The sequence below is a fragment of the Leuresthes tenuis genome, unplaced genomic scaffold (genome assembly GCF_036924035.1).
Source record: "Leuresthes tenuis unplaced genomic scaffold, fLeuTen1.0.hap1 SCAF_4, whole genome shotgun sequence".
Lineage (NCBI taxonomy): Eukaryota > Metazoa > Chordata > Actinopteri > Atheriniformes > Atherinopsidae > Leuresthes > Leuresthes tenuis.
The window spans coordinates 10902893-10920506 of record NW_027325358.1 but is presented as its reverse complement, the minus strand read 5'-3'; the positions used below and the strand labels follow the sequence as shown (position 1 = coordinate 10920506).

At 37.9% G+C, this 17614-nt stretch overlaps 1 protein-coding gene across 1 annotated transcript in view; it reads left to right on the top strand.

Moving 5' to 3' along the window:
- Positions 1-17614, top strand: part of LOC140305622 (zeta-sarcoglycan) — a 305078-nt gene that overhangs the window by 270641 nt on the left and 16823 nt on the right. Inside the window, exon 7 of the mRNA XM_072384569.1 lies at positions 9464-9587. Within this exon, the coding sequence (XP_072240670.1) occupies positions 9464-9587 (124 nt within the window). The remainder of the gene's footprint in view (positions 1-9463; positions 9588-17614) is intronic.

The following is a 17614-nucleotide window of genomic DNA, read 5'->3' as shown; positions in this document are numbered from 1 at the left end:
TGTCTTCACCTTTCAAAATTTTGCCTTTACCCAGCTGTCCTTGAACAAAATAAAACTTGATTTAAGCCCAAATGGAAGTTATTATTTTTACAGTCACAGAATATGAGGTGCTACAAATGCCAAAAAGCAAAGAGAAGCTATCAAACTGTCCTCAAATTGTTTTTTTTTACATAATATTAGTTGTAAGTGTAAAATAATATTAAGGGAGAAAACTTTTCTCAGACCTGGTACTGGACCCCACTCACTATATCCTCTATGTTATTCATTACTTTATTTTCCCCATCGATGATTTATTTCTTTCATGATTTACATCATCACCCGCTGCCCGATGCAGACTTTAGTGTACTCTTAATGCTGCAATGCTTTGTTCTTTTATAAACTCTGTGTATGGTCAAGACAGTGATTGCAGAGGATTACAGTGGAACGGTGGGGTCAAGGTGCTATTCCCAGCAGCATTTCATCAGTTTTTATAGGAGCAGAGTAACATTCACAGTCTAATATCCCAACATATGTTCTTCCATTTATATAACCAGTAATGTGAATAGCTCTGTGCACTTACTTGCTGATACACTTTTAACCTGTAAATCTATCAGTGAAAACAGCTATCTACTCGTTTTATATCAGTTGTCTTGATCCCAGGGTCTTGTGCTGTGGCAATTACTTATCAAATCATTCTCATTACTGTGTATCTTTTTCTGTTCTTATCTATATCTTATTCTGTGGTGTAGATTCCCAGATAGATGATTAAAGTTCCATCCGATCTTTTGAAAAAAAAGAAAGAATAAAGATAACAGTTCAAGGCACATTTAAGAGCAAGACTGCAACTCAGTTATGTCATCAATGCAGAGGGTGGCTGTGGTCACTTTAGGGGAGCGTAGCTGTGGAAGCTGTGGAAAATTTCCAAGTGTATCAAGCAAAAAGCTCTGAATCCACTTGACATCATACTCGCTTCCTTATTTAAAGCAAGACACTAAAAGGAAGAAGACACTATTCTTTGATACTATCGGTCCTCATGTTCTTTCAATAAAATGAACTACTTGACATCTGGTTCTGTCTCTGCTTTTTTCAAGCATGCTGCTGCTCAACCCTTCTCAAGAAACCCAGTCCAGATCATTTCTTGTCACTGAAGGACAGGCCCATCACCAAATAACCTTTTATTGCAAATATTTTAGAAAAAAGTGTTTACTAAACAGCTTATATACACTTATAAACAGCAGAGTATAATATCTTTGATAGATTTCAGTCTGGCTTCCTTAATCTGCATTCAACTGAAACAGCTCTTCTTAGAGTTACTAATGACCTTTTGATGCAAGCAGAGATTGCTCTGTGCCAGTGCTTCTTGACCACATTTCTGCATTTGATTCTATAGATCACATTCTGTTGGTTTATAGGCTCAGGCAGCGGGTGTATATATCAGGAACTGCTCTTAAGTGTCTCTCTTCATATCTTTCTGAATGGTCTTTCTCAGCAAATGTTAGTAATTTCACGTCTGAAACTTTGGGCCCAGTGCTATTTGCTCCATACTTGCTTCATTTGTGTTATATGATAAGTACATTTAAAGATGTATCCTACCATCATTACGCAGATGAGATTAAATTATATGTTTATTTTAAGCCTCATGATATTTCTAAGATATCTGTGCTTCTGAGCTCCATAAAGTCCATAAAAGACTGGATGTCAGAGAACGATCGTCAGCCAAACACAGATAAAACAGGTAATTTTTTCTGCTCCAGCTGGTTTTAGCCCAAAGGTGAGAGAGAGTCTGGATTTTCTGTCTTCTTTAGTCAAACCTACTTCACGTAATCTTGGTGTTTTTATGAGCCAGTATTTGTGCCTCGATCAAAATTAAATAAATGTAGTGTAGTTCAATTGTGTTTTTATCAGTTTAGGAATATTGCCAAAATCAGGTCTGTTGTTTTTCAAGTGGTGATGGAAATAATTATACATGGTTTTATCTCATTCTGTTCTGTTTAAGCAGTGCTGCTCTGAACCAGCTGCCTGGCTGCTCACAAAATATCCAAAAGGCTAGTTCTGATTTCTTTACATCGGCTCCCGGTCTGGTTCAGAATCCAGTTCAAAGTTGTTCTCACATTCAGAGCCTTGCATAATTAAACCCCTTCATATGTTAAAGATCTACTGCAGCGCTATAAAAACAAAGACTCTGAGGTCTTCTGATCACGGTTTGTTGGCAGGCCTAGAACTAAAGGAGGCTGTGCTGTTTAGGTTGCTGCTCCTAAAATTTTTAACTTTCTTCAGTTGGACTTAGGATGGGTTACATATCAGTTATACTGAAATTCCATATTCTCGAAGGCCCAAAATTAGTACGCTTCCTCGATTTCAGAACGAGTCATTCACAATCTTTATAATTCTGAATTGCAAAAAAATGAATAATAACTCCAAAACTACTTTTATAAATGTGTGTGCCAGCTTTTGGTGTTAAGGTGTCTTATTATGGGAGACAGATAATATAAATATACTTAAGCAATTAATTGTTCTTTAAGAGGGTGTTGTATTACTCTGTCTGTCCAAGCCTTGAGTCTTCAAAGATGGCTGATTGTTACTTAAATAATTGTACCAGTTTAATAACTGTTTCACCTCCAACACTATTCCAAAAATGTTGGGTCACACTTTATGCTCTGTATTATACTATATATACTATTATCCTTAGACTGTGAACTAAACTAAACTACTACTAATAAAATAAATTGATGCAATCGTTGGTGGTGATGAAATGCAACAGGTGTTAGTTTTTTGTTTTTTTTAAATCTGATGACTATCATCCGACTGTATGTCAAGCTTCTTTCATTCAAATGTAAATTATATGTTGCACCTAGGAAAAAGTTTATTAATCTTTTCAGTTTTCTGTACACTGCCAAAATGCCATCAGAAGACTGGGCAGATTGAGTGAACCACAGATGGGGTTGAATGCACCGTTGTCACTACTCTTCCTCTGGTTGGTTCTGTTTCCTGTCAAGCCCTTTTGTTGAATACAGACATAATGCTAATAAAGCAAATACTATCCTGTTGTGGTTCTGATTTTACGTGTGAAATTAAAAGCACAGCAAATACACACAAATGCACATTCATCTTGTTGGATGGACCTCTCTGTGTTTGTCCTTTTGCTTTTTTGTTTGCATGTTGTTGACCGTCTTCGGTTGATCATAAATAGTCATTGGCCCACTTCAGTGTTTTCTTCTTGTTTTGGAAGAGTGGTTGTTCTCTGGAAACTCTGCAATGATCTGTCAGACGAGTTTGACAATTCAGCAACTTATTTTTCTCATTTCTTTCTTCAAAAGAGTTTCTCAGAGTAATCTAACTTTCTGATTGTCTTTCTAAAAAGCATTTGTGGTATTTTCTGTTGACCCTTTAGAAGTTGAATATCTTCTGATTTAAAAAAAAAATCAATGAATATTGTGTTTCAAAAGATTGTTAAGAGAAAAAAAAAACAAGGAGACCATTTTGAGTTACAAATGCTGGGATTTCAAGAAATAAATCAAGAAGATGAACAGAAGTATTAAAGTGTAATTTTGTGACCAAAGGTGCAGTGAAATTAATCACTGGACCAGACATGATGTTGCTAAATTCACATCACATACACTTTTCTTTCCTCTCACCTGGAAATTCTACCCAGCCTGCAATGTCCTTTATATCTTTTATCTTTTTATGTAAATTTCTTTTTTTCTGAAATTATTTCTTCACAAAAACAAGTCAGTGAACTATGGAATGGCTGAAGTTTGGAAGAGTGAAGCTAGTCTTTCGCTACTGATTAAATTATCAGCTTGGAACTCCATTGAAGGCACCAAGGCATGAAATTGCTTGACATTTTTCTCATTGTGCACTTTGCCATTAGTCATTTCCTCAGTTACGTTTCACAGCAAGGAGGAAAGCAAGAGTTTCGGAAAATCATTTTCATGACTTACCTCTGGATTCTTCAGGCAATGTGTTGTGTAAAGATGGATGGACGCATCGGATGTTGAATGTCATGAAAAGCCAAGCGTGCAAACACTCAAACCTCTAGGAACAAGTTGATGAAGCAGTACCATACTCTTGGGGGTATTCTACTAAGTCACTAAACGGTGAGCTGTGGTTTTGTTTTGGGAAACAAATACAGAGACCAGAAGTTTCCTTACAAAAAGACTAAGATTAGGTGGTTAATGGTATAAAAGTGTCTATTAACCCTAACTATGAACATTTTCTTTTCTGGTGTGTACATGAGATCACAATGAAAACTGAAAATAATTCCTGCAAATAAAATGAAAGAATGACAACAGAAAGACTTTCAAACAGGACTCAAACTACCAGCTCCTGACCGAAAGTCATGTGTTAGAGTCATAGTTCCTTACTTCTACCTCACCTGGCTACTTATCTTTATTGGTATAGAGCTCAAAGAGACTTTAATCTCCATACTCATCAGAAGTTAGAATTTCTGATGTCCCATTTGTCACTAAATGTACCATTAGTACAATGCTATTTAAAAAACAACCAATGCTGAAATACTGGCCATATGAACAATAATTAATGTTCATGTTAGCCAGTAAAATCCTAAACAAAACACAAAGAAATGGACACCTTTAGTATCAGTTACACAAGGAATATTTTTACTAATATTTTTCTTTATCTTGACTACATTCATTCTACTGCTGTTGCCTACTACAGGATGGGGGATGGGGGTGTCCTCTACATTCCATACATAGTGGTCTCCTGACCAAGCATCTGGACATTTATTATTGTAGTATATCTTGTATAAATGCATAATTTAACCTAGCATAACTATGGAGCTGACAGAGAGTCCCACAAAATGTGATATTGTGCTTTTTCGAACACACTGTCAGTGCTGTTCTGTTTGAAGCACTGCTCAGTGATCTTTAACATGCATGTGCAAAGACAAACACTTAATTAAAAAATGGAGATAATAGAAAATCTATGAGTATAAGTCAGTTAATTAAGCACAGAAGCAAATATAAAATCATTAATCACAGATTTGATGTGCTTCGTTTTATTTACATTTTGATCTGTAGGGTATATTGTCAGTCTAACTTGATCATTTCAGGGTGTAGGTCAATTATTAAAAGCAGGAAGCACACACATTCTGAGTCCCTGTATTTTGTGTTTCACTTTTTTATGGTCTTATTATTCCTTTTTTAAGCTTACATGAACAAGTGGATGAAGTGTCTGCTTATGAAGTCAATATGTGACAACTGAAATAGTAACAGCTGAAGCTAAAAATACTATGATTTATACTACATTTGTGTTCATAGACACATATTGAAAAAAAAATTATAGTTTTCCACAGAATTTTCTTGTTCAATATTCTTTTTTTTTTCTCACACAAAGACACACTCTCACACATTCTTTGTACAAAGACAGATTTCTAATGTACCTTAACTTTCTCTGGTCCCACCTCAGTAACTCAGAGAATTTTTTTTTTCATATATAACTTTTTAAAACAGCCCAAGGCTTTTTTTCCTCCTCTTTTTTCCCCATACCTATAGGATTCATGGGGCGATTTCAACAGGCTGCATCACCCTCACTCATCCAGACACAGTCATGCTGCAGAAGTCAAAAGGTTTTAGAAATGCCACCTTTCTACATTTTGTCTCGGTTTACCTCTCCAAAAGTCAAAGATTGCCACTTGCTCTGTCTTGAGCCATGACTCAATGCATCACTCAGCACCACTTTTTAATATTTAAAACTTTTTTAAGTGTTTCTTGGATGGCATTGCCTGATGGAAACTGGAGCATTGAAGCAGATGATGGAGCATTTAGTGAGAAAAGGTTAAAAGTTTGCGTCCTAAATGGCAGGAAGGCGATAAGGTGGTGGGGCCTTCAACACTGCCGAAAAGGAAAAGGGCAGGATGAATGTCAGCCAAGTCATCTAGGAAATATAAATCATACTAAAAACCCCAAACTTGAACATTTTCAACATCCCAACTTTCAGCTGAACTTTAAAAAAAACAATACCAAATTAAGTTTTTTATTTTTTTATTTTATTATTAGCAGAGCAAAGACAGAACTAAAAAAAAAAAGGAATCACTGACCTCTATAGCAATTAAATCTTTTCAATCTTTATATCCAAAAATTATATATATATATATATATATATATATATATATATATATATATATTTTTTTTTTATATTGAGTAAGATCCTGTCCATGCTTGAGGCCTTCTGTATATCATTTGCACAAACATACTTATTAAATCTAGAGAGCTTTTCAATATTAAAAAAAAAATCTAACCCTGAGAGCTTCTCAACTGAGTGGAACAGAAAACATCATAAATCGTTAACATGAAAATATTTCTAAATACCCCTCTTACCCACCACCTACCCTTACCAATGCACCCTCTCCCTCTGTGATTTAGCCAGACATATATTAAGATAAAAAACATTTCATGTTGATGTATTACCATCTTGCTTATCTTGTAAGTGTGGACAAATATGGATGTTGTATGAAGTGGCCTTGTTGCAACTGAAGGTCAAAACGAATCTATGAGCGAGAGGGAGTGCTATGGATTGTTGGCATGCGAGAGCGAAGAGTGGGGAGGGATGTAAGAATCAGAGACACAGGGGGAGAGGAGACATTTTCCATAATAATATTGAATTGAAAAGATAACAGCTCAGCTGCAGACTCCTGCTATCTACACCATGAAAAAACACAACCTTGCAGAGGCCTGACCAGAAACTTGATTTGCCTGTGTGTGAAGATGTCTAGATAGGTCTTCTACTGAGTTACATATGAGCCACATTTCCCTTTCACCACATGCAGATTTGTTAGGTTTGATCCCACATCACAAGAGACAGTTTTTTAACTGTGTATTCTGCATACGAACATACATAGTGTTACAGCCCTGTTTGAAGACAAAAAACTTCTGCTGCAGGAGATGTGAGTCTTCCACCTGATAGTTTGCAGTGATTCCATGTTTCTATACAGGTCACTTAAATTTAGAAAAACTGAAAGAAAATATATGGCTTTATTTTTCTTTTAGGAAAAAAAAACAAGGGAAGTGAGTTAAATTAGTGGAAGCAAACAGGAAGCGTGACGCTGACAGAAAGAGAGGGAGCAATAGACACAGAGTGATAGATAGTCCAGAAGTATGTGTGTGCTTGTCCATCAGAACTGGTTTAAGTGTGCAGCAGCTCCACTTTAATTGCCTCAGCTGTCAAACCAGCAGAAGAATCCTCACATCTCTGCATTTGACGAGGACAGTAAGCTCTCTCTCTCCTTTCTGTCTCCTGCTCACTCTCTGTCTCCTTACGCATATGCAGAACTGCATCATATATCACCATCTACATGTCTGTCAATCTGTTTGCTTGACTGCTTGTCCCCATTTTTGTTTCTCCCGTTCTTAACCTCTGACTGCAGCAACATGAACTGTTTTTACAGATCAATAAGTCAGAGGCAAAGTGAAGTGTCTGCTTGGAACACTTATGATATCACTTGGATGCTCAGCACAGCACAGCAGCAAACCTTCCATCACCCTTAATCCGCCTCAGAACTCCTTTACACCTCCAGCACGTCTACTTTAAACCCAGAATAAACACAGTTTATGATTTAAACACAGTTTAATCTAGGTGACGTCTATTGCTTCCTACTGATAGATTGAAGTCAGTTGTAAATGGGTTACATTAATAAAAAGTACAATCAAATGGATAACTGAATAAATCAAATCCCACTCTGCAAGCCCAAATTGCAAGTAAAAGCTTGATAACATTAAAGCACATGGAAAAGGAAGCCATTTAGTCTGAAAAAGACTCCACCGTTCTCACAAAAACCACAATGGCTAACAGAGGGGGAATTACTTAATTCTCAAACCAGCCTGTTTTAAGCATTTATTTTTTCAGTGAAGGGACACGTCAATACAAGTTGCTTCATTGCTCTGTCACATGATAAGTGTATAAAGTCCAATGAGTTTGCATTTAAGAGTAATAGAATTGTCTCAATTATAAGTGACATAAATGGCTTCTCCCAGTAAAGAATTTTTGTCCTAGAGCAGCACACCCTGAATCTTTTTTTCTCTTTTTCTTTCTTTCTTTTTTTTTTTGTTAGCAAAATATATAGCTCTTCAGAAATAAATCCTAAAATGTAGAATTCTTCTCAAAAACGTTTGTGAAGAGTATGGTTGGACTCTAGTCTATTGAGGGACATTAAAAGAGGAAGCTGTGTGCTGTCACTCTGAGCCAAATTGCCTTTGGTGCTTGTCTCTGTGTTTCTTTGGCCACAGACTAAACTCATGTCAGGACTTTAATAGCTGTACCCTCTAGCTTGAATTTTTTTCTCCCCTCATCCTCTCTGGGTAAAGAGTGTTTTGAAAAGTGCCCGGCCTCAATCTATGCATTATATTATTTGATCATTGTTTTGAGTGTTATAACCACTTCATAAATTGTAATTCTGTATGCTTTGCTGAAAGAGCTCTTTGTTTAATTTCATTTCGCAGCACGCCCTTGAGCAAAGCCCTGTGCTTATCTAACACCACCAAGCTGTTTAATCATCCCATTTTGTTTTCAACTCTGAGTCAAGGACTAAGCTAGTGACCCTTTGTGCTCCAGGGGCGGAGACACCAACCACCACCAGAGCACTTCATAGCTGTGTCATGACTTTCAAAATGAAAGTAAAATTATTGATTTACTAACAATTGATGATTTACTGACATCTGTTTCCTCAAAATACAGCGAGGCACACTTTGGAACTGTTTTCTCTAACCACAGTTAACTGCTTTTGTCAACAGGGTTAATTGAAAGCTGCTATTACTGGGACAACAACGGTCGCATGAAGTAATACAGCATTAGTAGACTAACATATAATACTTACCTCTACGTCTCTCAGTGTAAGACAAGACATTAAGAACAAATCCAACAAGACCTCATGACTTGCTTCTGTTTGAAGGCTGGTTTGAACTTAAGTTTAGCAGGAATTGCATTGCATGCATTTTGAACTGTCTGCATAAAAGGTTTGATACAGTGGTCACCATAGCGCAAAATTCTGCACCAAAAAACTTTCAAGAGAACTGTGAACATGCCACCGAGCCAGCAGCTCCACGTCCACAAAGCCAAAGAAATGATTGTTGACTTTAGAAAAAAGAAGACAAAAACACACTCCCTTTTCTACATCAGCAGGACATGGGTTTGCACCTTGAATTTGAATTTTTGAATTTGCACCTTGAATTTTGATATCCTCTGGTTCGATAATAACAAAAAAGAGCCTTGAATCTACCATTTTCAATTTTACATCTTGTGCCAGATGTTTCACAAGGTTTTTGGCCCAAAAAGTTATGGTGTTCAGAGCTTTTGAAATTGAATCACCTAGCCATCTATGAGTTCTGATCACAATAGCGGCTGCAGGTATTGAGACAGAAAATAATTTAGACCTAAAACCACTGTTCACGATACCTGTTTGTGCAGGTGTGTTCCTCCAGTGCTTCCGCTACTTTTAACATGACTACAATGTTTTTTTCATTGTTCTCAGGTTGGAGTCCCCAACTCGGACCCTGACTCTGGAGGCTCCCAGAGGGGTGGAGGTCAATGCTGGAGTGGGTGACTTCACAGCGTCTTGTAGGGAAGATCTCCTCTTGCAGTCCTCAGACGGAGAGGTCAGTGTTTGTTTATTTACTGTGTGTGTTGCTCCTTGTGGTGTTTGTGTGAAATTTGTGTGGACTTGATGATTGCTATCTTTTTTTGTGTGGTGGGTTTATATGGGTATAGGGGAGAGAATTACATGGGGGGGGGAAGGTGCCGAAAACAGTAGTGTTGATATGAAAATACAGTGGAGTGTTTGTGTTACTGTGTGTGGGGGCTTTAGACACTCTGGCACTCTATAGTGTTGGGCCAGCTTCATTAAAGTACCTTATTAGGCTAATGAGCGTCATCAATCCAGGCGACCTTGTCCCCCTTTTCTCCCCTCCTCCTCTCATCACTATTTTCTTCGTCTTTTCTATTTGAGAGAAGTGACTTCATTAAAGCTGGTTTGATGAGGTTCCTTGTCAGTTGTTGCTGTAGCGGTGTGTGCGTTTGTTGGTATGTGTGTGTCATTGTTAGCCTGTTATCTCACTGTCAAGCTCTTTGCATAGCATCCTGCCACATTTTGCGAGCACCAAACCAGACTTTGCCATTATCTCTTTGGGTGTTTGTAAGTGTGTGCATGTACGTGTGTGTCAGTCTGCCATATTGCTTGTCCACTGGAGCATAGTGTGTCATTAACTTCGTAATTAACAGAAGAATGACACCCCCCCCAGCTGCACTCACTGTCATTGTCAGTCACACACACACATTGTCACAAATACACTCTCACATTTCCATACACAGTATTGCAATAGGGAACTACATTTATGCCCAAAAGTATACAGATGAATGCCAAATTTAAACTCTTCATAAACTTTCATCATGTCAATAAGTTTCTTTTAGCTAGGAATCACAAAACCTGTCTGACTTTCCTGGTAAAATGAGTAAAATACACCTATATAACTCTAAATGGTTTTGACAGATGGACACTGGGAGGGTGTTTGTCATTTGAAAGGACAGTATTTTGATCCCCTGCTTCCCTGGTCCATGCATTGAGGCATCCTTGGGCAAGATGTGAAACCCTACATTGCTCCTGATGTCTTCATCTGTGTATGAGTGTGTGTAAAAGAAGAGGAAAAAAGTGTAACGGGAATGTAGCTGATAGCATAGTCAACAAGACTGAATCTATATAAATTAAGTCCAAGTGCCTTTATCTCATTCCTGCTCCTACTCTGTTTAATTGTTTTGTGCAGCTTTCTTCTTCTACATCTTCTTCTTGTACTCGTCCTGCCTTCTTGCCTTCTCAGCCTCTCAGTCCTTCATCTCTATGTAACCCAGCTTATCTAATTAACTTTCCACTGCCAGGGTTATACATCAATGTGGATGTCACTTCACAAGGAGAGGGGAGGGGAATTATAATTTTTACCTCTTTCTGTCATCTCCTCCTTTCTCTCCCTCTGTTTTCATGCGCTTTTGTCTCATTGGTCTTTGTTCATCCATTATCTCTCTCTGTTTCTGTCTTCCTCTCTCTGTCATTTCTGCACAAATAGACGTCTCCCATTTGATGAAGAACATTAGGACGAAGCTCAGTGTAACAAGGGTTTGCGGTGTGGGCCTTTAGCAAGGCTTGATACCATGAAAGGCATGAGAAAATTAAGGATTTATGGTGCACTGCTTCTCAACCTCTGCACCCTTTACTGCAGCACTCATCAGCCCAGCACAGAAAGAAAATCCTCTGTTCACTGAGGTACAGCTTCATAAATGCCAGAAAAGTCTTATCAGCATGAGCAAATGTATTCAGACAAACCCAAATGAACCAAATACAGAAATGAACAAGACCAACATAGAAAAGATTACTGGCATTATTATATAATCTTATTTCAGGAAAGGTGTTGAGGGCAGAACATGACTCCATGCCAGACTGATTATTTTGTCATAGAAATAAGGAAAATCTTTTTCTTTTTTAATTGATTCTTACTTTATGGGCAGGTGATGTCATCTGCTGGTGGGCAGACAGATGGGCAGGGCCATATTAGCATATTCACAGATCCCCATTCACTCATTTCATAGTAAAAAAGATATGGTCATTTCCTTAGCAATTTTAAGGCAACAGGAGCTCTTTACATGGCAGAAAATGTGCAATTTTAAGGGACATGGACAAGTTTTCAGGGGATTAATTACTGCTGGAGTGAGACTATGAGGGGACATGTGTATGCCTCTGTACGGCTTGAGAAAGAAAAGACCTTAAACCAAATGAGAGTCTGTGGAGAATCTATCAATTAAATGATGCCCTACTCCAGCTCAACCCATCCAATTTGAAGGTGCTGGAGCAGTTTCATCCTGAAGAATAGGCAACAACTCCAGTCACTAGATGTGCCAAGCATACCCTAAGAGTACAAAAGAACAATAGAGAAGACTACAAAAGTTCTGTAGCCAGGCGGTAAATTGTTAATTCTATATCACATATAGGTACTTTCTTAAGGTGTTCACAACTGGTAAAAGATGGTCTGTTACTTTGTTCTTTAAGACAACACAGTTTGCTATTGATTCTATTTTGTTAAAGATATGTTGTGGTAAATTTAGTATGTGACATGCATCTAGTCAGCAGCAGGTTCTTTTGATGTTGCATAGTTTTGACACTAGATGACAATGTTGGTGCATCCTGGTCTCTTCCTTCCTGTTTCCTGCCTGAACGTGGCTTGGGTAGAGCCAATGTAAAAAATCATACCATATGTCGAAGTTATTTTAACACGGTAGTGGTCGATGATGTAATGTTTAGCATGGTGACCGTATCATGCATCGTCCATTTTAAAATAGAGAAAATGTGTTAAAATAAAATCCATCACCTCAGTGACACACTCACATCCACATCAATCCATCGCACGTATGATTTTTTTTTTTTTTTGATCCTTGGCATTTAACAATCACTTTATTCATAACTCTATGTCCTTTCCCTGCTTTATGTAACACTAAGTCATTACAAATAGCATTTGCATTTCGCATGCAGCTGTTTTTGTTTTTATACATCAGCTTCTATTATGGACATTAACATCATAGAAGTTTTCAGGTGGAAAACAGTTGACTGATCACCCAACAGAATCTCTGAATGATCTTTAGCTGGATATTCAAAGAAAAAAAGCCATAATGGCATGCTGTTTTATTTAGTATCTTTACAATCTTGTGGTCTTTGCAAGTTCAACAATTTGAACATTTAGCATAAGAGACCTGAGAGGTCAAGACAGTATTATTCCAAGCCATGGTACCTTATTTCCACTCTGTCTTGCACATTCAACACCAAATACCATTGCATTAATCCATGCAAAAAACATTTGAATGGTTCACTTGTCTGAGTGCCAACCCAGTATGTTTAAAGGGAGAACAAAATATATAAAATATACATTCTTTTGTCCAAAAAACACTTTATCCAAATAACTTTCACTGAAAAAAATCTTTTGTTGAACGAACATCATTTTATTTCGTCAAGTTTTTGCACGAAATAATATTATCTGAAGCTAGATATAGTATTTATGTTGACTCAAATAAAATATATTAATAATGTTACCTCAATTACTTTGAGTACATTTCACTTAAATTTCCTCAGTAAGTCCAATTAAACCCATTTTGAATGTACTTAAATACATTATGTATGCTTTTTCAATTTTTTGTACTATTTCAAACCAATTCAATTGTTTAAAACTAAACCTTTTTATTCAGTTTATTCTAATTAATTGTTTTAGCAATAATATATTAAACTTTTAATATATATATACATAATACTGAGCATTATACACCACACAGAACAACAAAATGTGTTTAGACAACAAACTTTAATATGATAAAAATTCTTGACATCTGATTCCAGAGCAGTGTAATGACCCAATAATCACCTGTAAACACAGGTGATTGCACAATACACCATTAAGTGCAGAGATAGACAGTAACAGATACATGAATATATTTGTAAAAAAGAAACAAAAAAAAACCTCTGATTCTGTAAATGACCATTAAGAAAGACAACAAACTCTGATACATTGTAAGTGGAGTCTCCTGCTCAGAGGCAAGACAGGAGGCAACTTTTGCTCCCAACATGTACAATGTGTAAAAGTGTAAAGAACCTGTAAAATGCAAAGTGCACAAACCACAATACATGTTTGAACTTTAACACTTATCTTCTAAAAGCCTCTACTAAAAGAGATAAAACATGAGAAAGCAGAAACTCGCTGTTCAGATTCTGTCAACCATAATTATAACCATAACCATTAGGATGGAATAAGATGGTGTAAGAAGATGAATTCAAGTGAATACCGTCACTCTGTTGAATATTGGCCTGGAGCAGACAAGAGAGGTGGAGTCAATGAGACTTTCTCGTGTGAAATATTTTTTGGACATTAAATGATGCAGACACTGTGCCAACTCAACTGGTACTATGCCTTCAAATAAGTCATGTGCAAACACACTGTACAGAGCCTTTTACTAAATCTCTAAGCTGTGCAATAAAAATACCTTGACTTTCACAAGATGTCTCAAGGGCTCTAGGACCTTTTCATAACCATGACTTAACATAACACACCATACCAGAGTGGTCCACATCTGGGAAACAAACACAGGTTGCCTAACTCTGTGGTCAGAACATTATGGAAACTGAAAAGGTTCATAGGAACAGATATAATAAAACAAGTGGCTTTGTTTGAAGATTAATTTGAAGTGAATATCCTGTCATCCTTCATTACAGCCAGAACACTCGGAAGAAGCAGTAAGTTAGTGTGTTGGGTTTAATGTCCTCACCACTGGCTGTGTGAATACTTCTATCCTGTACACAAACATTTTTTCATCTTCGTGGAACACTTACTGCAGTTGCACTTGAGATCATACTAGACATCCCTTCACAATTAACAGAATAAACAAGCAACCACATCAAGTAATTACAAGTATGGCTGAAGAATTCCTACAGTCCAACAATGATTTTGTTCTTTAGGCCGAGGACCCTGGAGGAGAGCTTTTCCCCATCCATTTGCATGAGTACTTTTTGAATGAATTCGTATTAGTGTCTCAGTTCTTTGGGGTAGGCCAGGTGCAGTGCGTAGATCAGTCCAAGCGTCACTGCACAGGCCTGGGCTTCCGATCCAATGTTGTCCAAGATGAGCACTCCTTAAACCAAAATTCCAATGTCATCATAATGTCCAGGATCTCCATTCTCCTTGCTGATGACATAAATGCCAATGGTGCACCTCTGCGTGCCTGTCTGGAAGTAATTTCCTTCGATGTCCTGCATATTTTAAGTAAATAGGAGAAAAGGGAAACATTTGAATAATTTATCCACACAAACTACATTTTTGCATCAAGTTGTTTTATGGGAATTATGTAATGTGCTTTGACTCCATGCTGGGATCTATCATATACTGTAATCGACACAAATAAAACATTTTACCATTGACTTGACCAGTCAAGCAGCACTAGAAGCATGACATGTCAAGTAGGGCTGCCACGATTAGTCGACTAGACACGAGTATGTCGACGATCAAAATCGTCGACGACTAATTTAATAGTCGACAATTCTTTTTTTTTTTTTTTTTACTTTGTTTTTCTCTCAAAGCTGCTGCGGCACCTTCCACTGCTGCGTCTGTGTTTCTGTCCTTGACACACATGCGCAGTAGTGGTAACCGGTGTCAGCCGTGATGTCACAGAAAGTTAAACCAGACAGGCTCTGGTATCATGTCTACCCGGCAAAAGTGTGGCCATGAAAAGTATGGGAGTGTTTTAATAAAACTAAAGACAAATGTGTGCAATGCAATATCTGCAAGGCAGAACTTGCCTTCCACGGCAGCACAACGATGATGCACGAGCACCTGAAAAGGAAGCATGTTGCTGTAGCTGATTGTGAAGAGGGACTGTCCTCTTGGTAAGCTAACTGGCTAGTAAACAGAGAGTTTACTTGCTACTTACTCATATTGATAGTTGTAAACGTTAACATTAGCGATGATGATTTGATTAATTAGCCTTAGCACACATTATTCATGTGTATTTTGTAACATTATAACAGTGATGTGTTTGAATAGGAATGCTAATGTTTTCTAACGTTCCGTTTCAGTGCTAAAAAAGTACGTTCATCTTCAATGGACGGCTTTGTTACAAAGCTAGCTACATGCACACCTCAGCAAGAAAATGTCCTGACTGAGTCCATACTGAATATGTTGGTGTTATATTTGAGTCAGTGAGACCAAAACTTTTTGTGAATAATTCCTTAGTTTAAGGTGCCTACCTCATTTGATTTAAATGCAGCTATGTTTGATGCCAAAGACAAATGAAGGAAAGAAAAAAAAAAAAACCTTAATTATTTATTTTTGTGTTTACTACACAGTTAAATAATTGTTTGGTGCAACAAGCTGCATATTTCATTAAGGTGTTAATGAACTATGATATTGTCTTTTTAGTAGTTAGCATATACCTAAAACACCTCACCTGGCAGGTGTCCACAGTGAGTAGTAGTAATCTGTCGTTTGCGAACGTTTCGTTCGTTATGCACTAATCTTTTATGTGACTCAGGAGTAACAAGTAGTCTCAGTGAGTGATTTGTTCATTTTCATGCAGTACCCACCCTCGCCACATGGCAGGCGGCAGCTGCATACGCTCAGTCAGCAGGACAGGAAACAGAATTGATTCATTCACAACTCACTCAACTCCTCGGGTCCTCAGACAGGAAACAGTATTGATTTGTTCATGACTCACTCAACTCCTCGGGTCCTCAGACAGGAAACAGTATTGATTCGTTCATGACTCACTCAACTCCTTGGGTCCTCAGACAGGAAACAGTATTGATTCGTTCACGACTCAATTCCTCGGGTCCTCGTTCATTTGTCACGTGACAGGCTGAAGAGCAGTAGGCACAACAGTTAGTTCACAAACCGGATCATTCATGCGGATCGTTGTTTCGTTCATTTGTCATGTGACTGCAGCTCAGCTACGGGGCTGTGGACTACAGGCTGCATTGGGAGCAGGCGATGTGAACTTTGCTGCGGGCAGTGACAGGTCTGAACAGATCGTTCCCGTTCATTAATTTATCACGTAACAGCTACCAAGTCACTGTGCTTTAAACAACAATGGCAGGGAGGATACAGACACAAGTCACCTTACTGTGTATTTGCTTTCCCAAGTTTTCACATGGTTTGAATTGTTTGTGGCATTTTGGATTTTGTACTTTGTCAGCTCAGCTGAAATAAAGCTATGTTGCCTTCAGTGTTAAGTGTTTAGAACCATGGCCTTTTTGTGCAACGCCCACAGTATGGCTACAGCGCCACCTGCTGGAGAAATTAACTAAATGACTCGTTCAATTTACTGTCCGAGAGTAAAATATCCGAGTCAGTAAAAAGCGTCGAACTTCCCAACGCTAGTGAGTAGGGTAACCTTCCCGTGCGCCCCAAGGTCATGAAATGGCGGTAGGTGTGTGCGCATGCGCGAAGTTCAAAGCCCAAACAGGATGTTATGGGCAAATCAGGATGAACGTAATTTGTTCGAGTTAGATTTAATTGAATATAATACGATTGCCATAATTTTGACATTTTATGTTGGAATTGTTTATATTTTATAAGTGGAGTCAAACAACACAAATATTTCTATTAAAATATGCTTTATTTTTACATGTAACATTTACTAGGGGTCAGAGTCACTTTTTTCATTTTCGTCAATTTTCATTGGCGCTGTCCTTGACCGCTGACACCTTCAATTGAACAGAGACAAGCAGATGAAGGCAGGATAGAAGGAGGATCGGATGAGAGGGAGGTGGAGAAGGATGGCAGAAAATAGATGTTTCAGTCGATTTTGCAGGAGAAAATAAAGGCACGCAGGACAGCAAGGCTTAAAGCCAAATCAATGTTGTCAGCAGCTGGCACTTAAGAAGGGGCCATTAAAGTTTAAAAAGTTTGGAAAGCAGTGGTGAAATTAGGGCCAAATGGGTTAGAGGTAGGGTAGCACTGGCTTCCATTAAAATCAAAGCCAACAAGAGCTGACAGGTCCTCTCAAGATTCCCACAGTACTCCTACCTCTTTTTTTATTATCATCTATTCCTATTTTCTTTCTCTCCATCAGCCTTTATCTCTATTCTACATTCATTCACTCTCTGGGT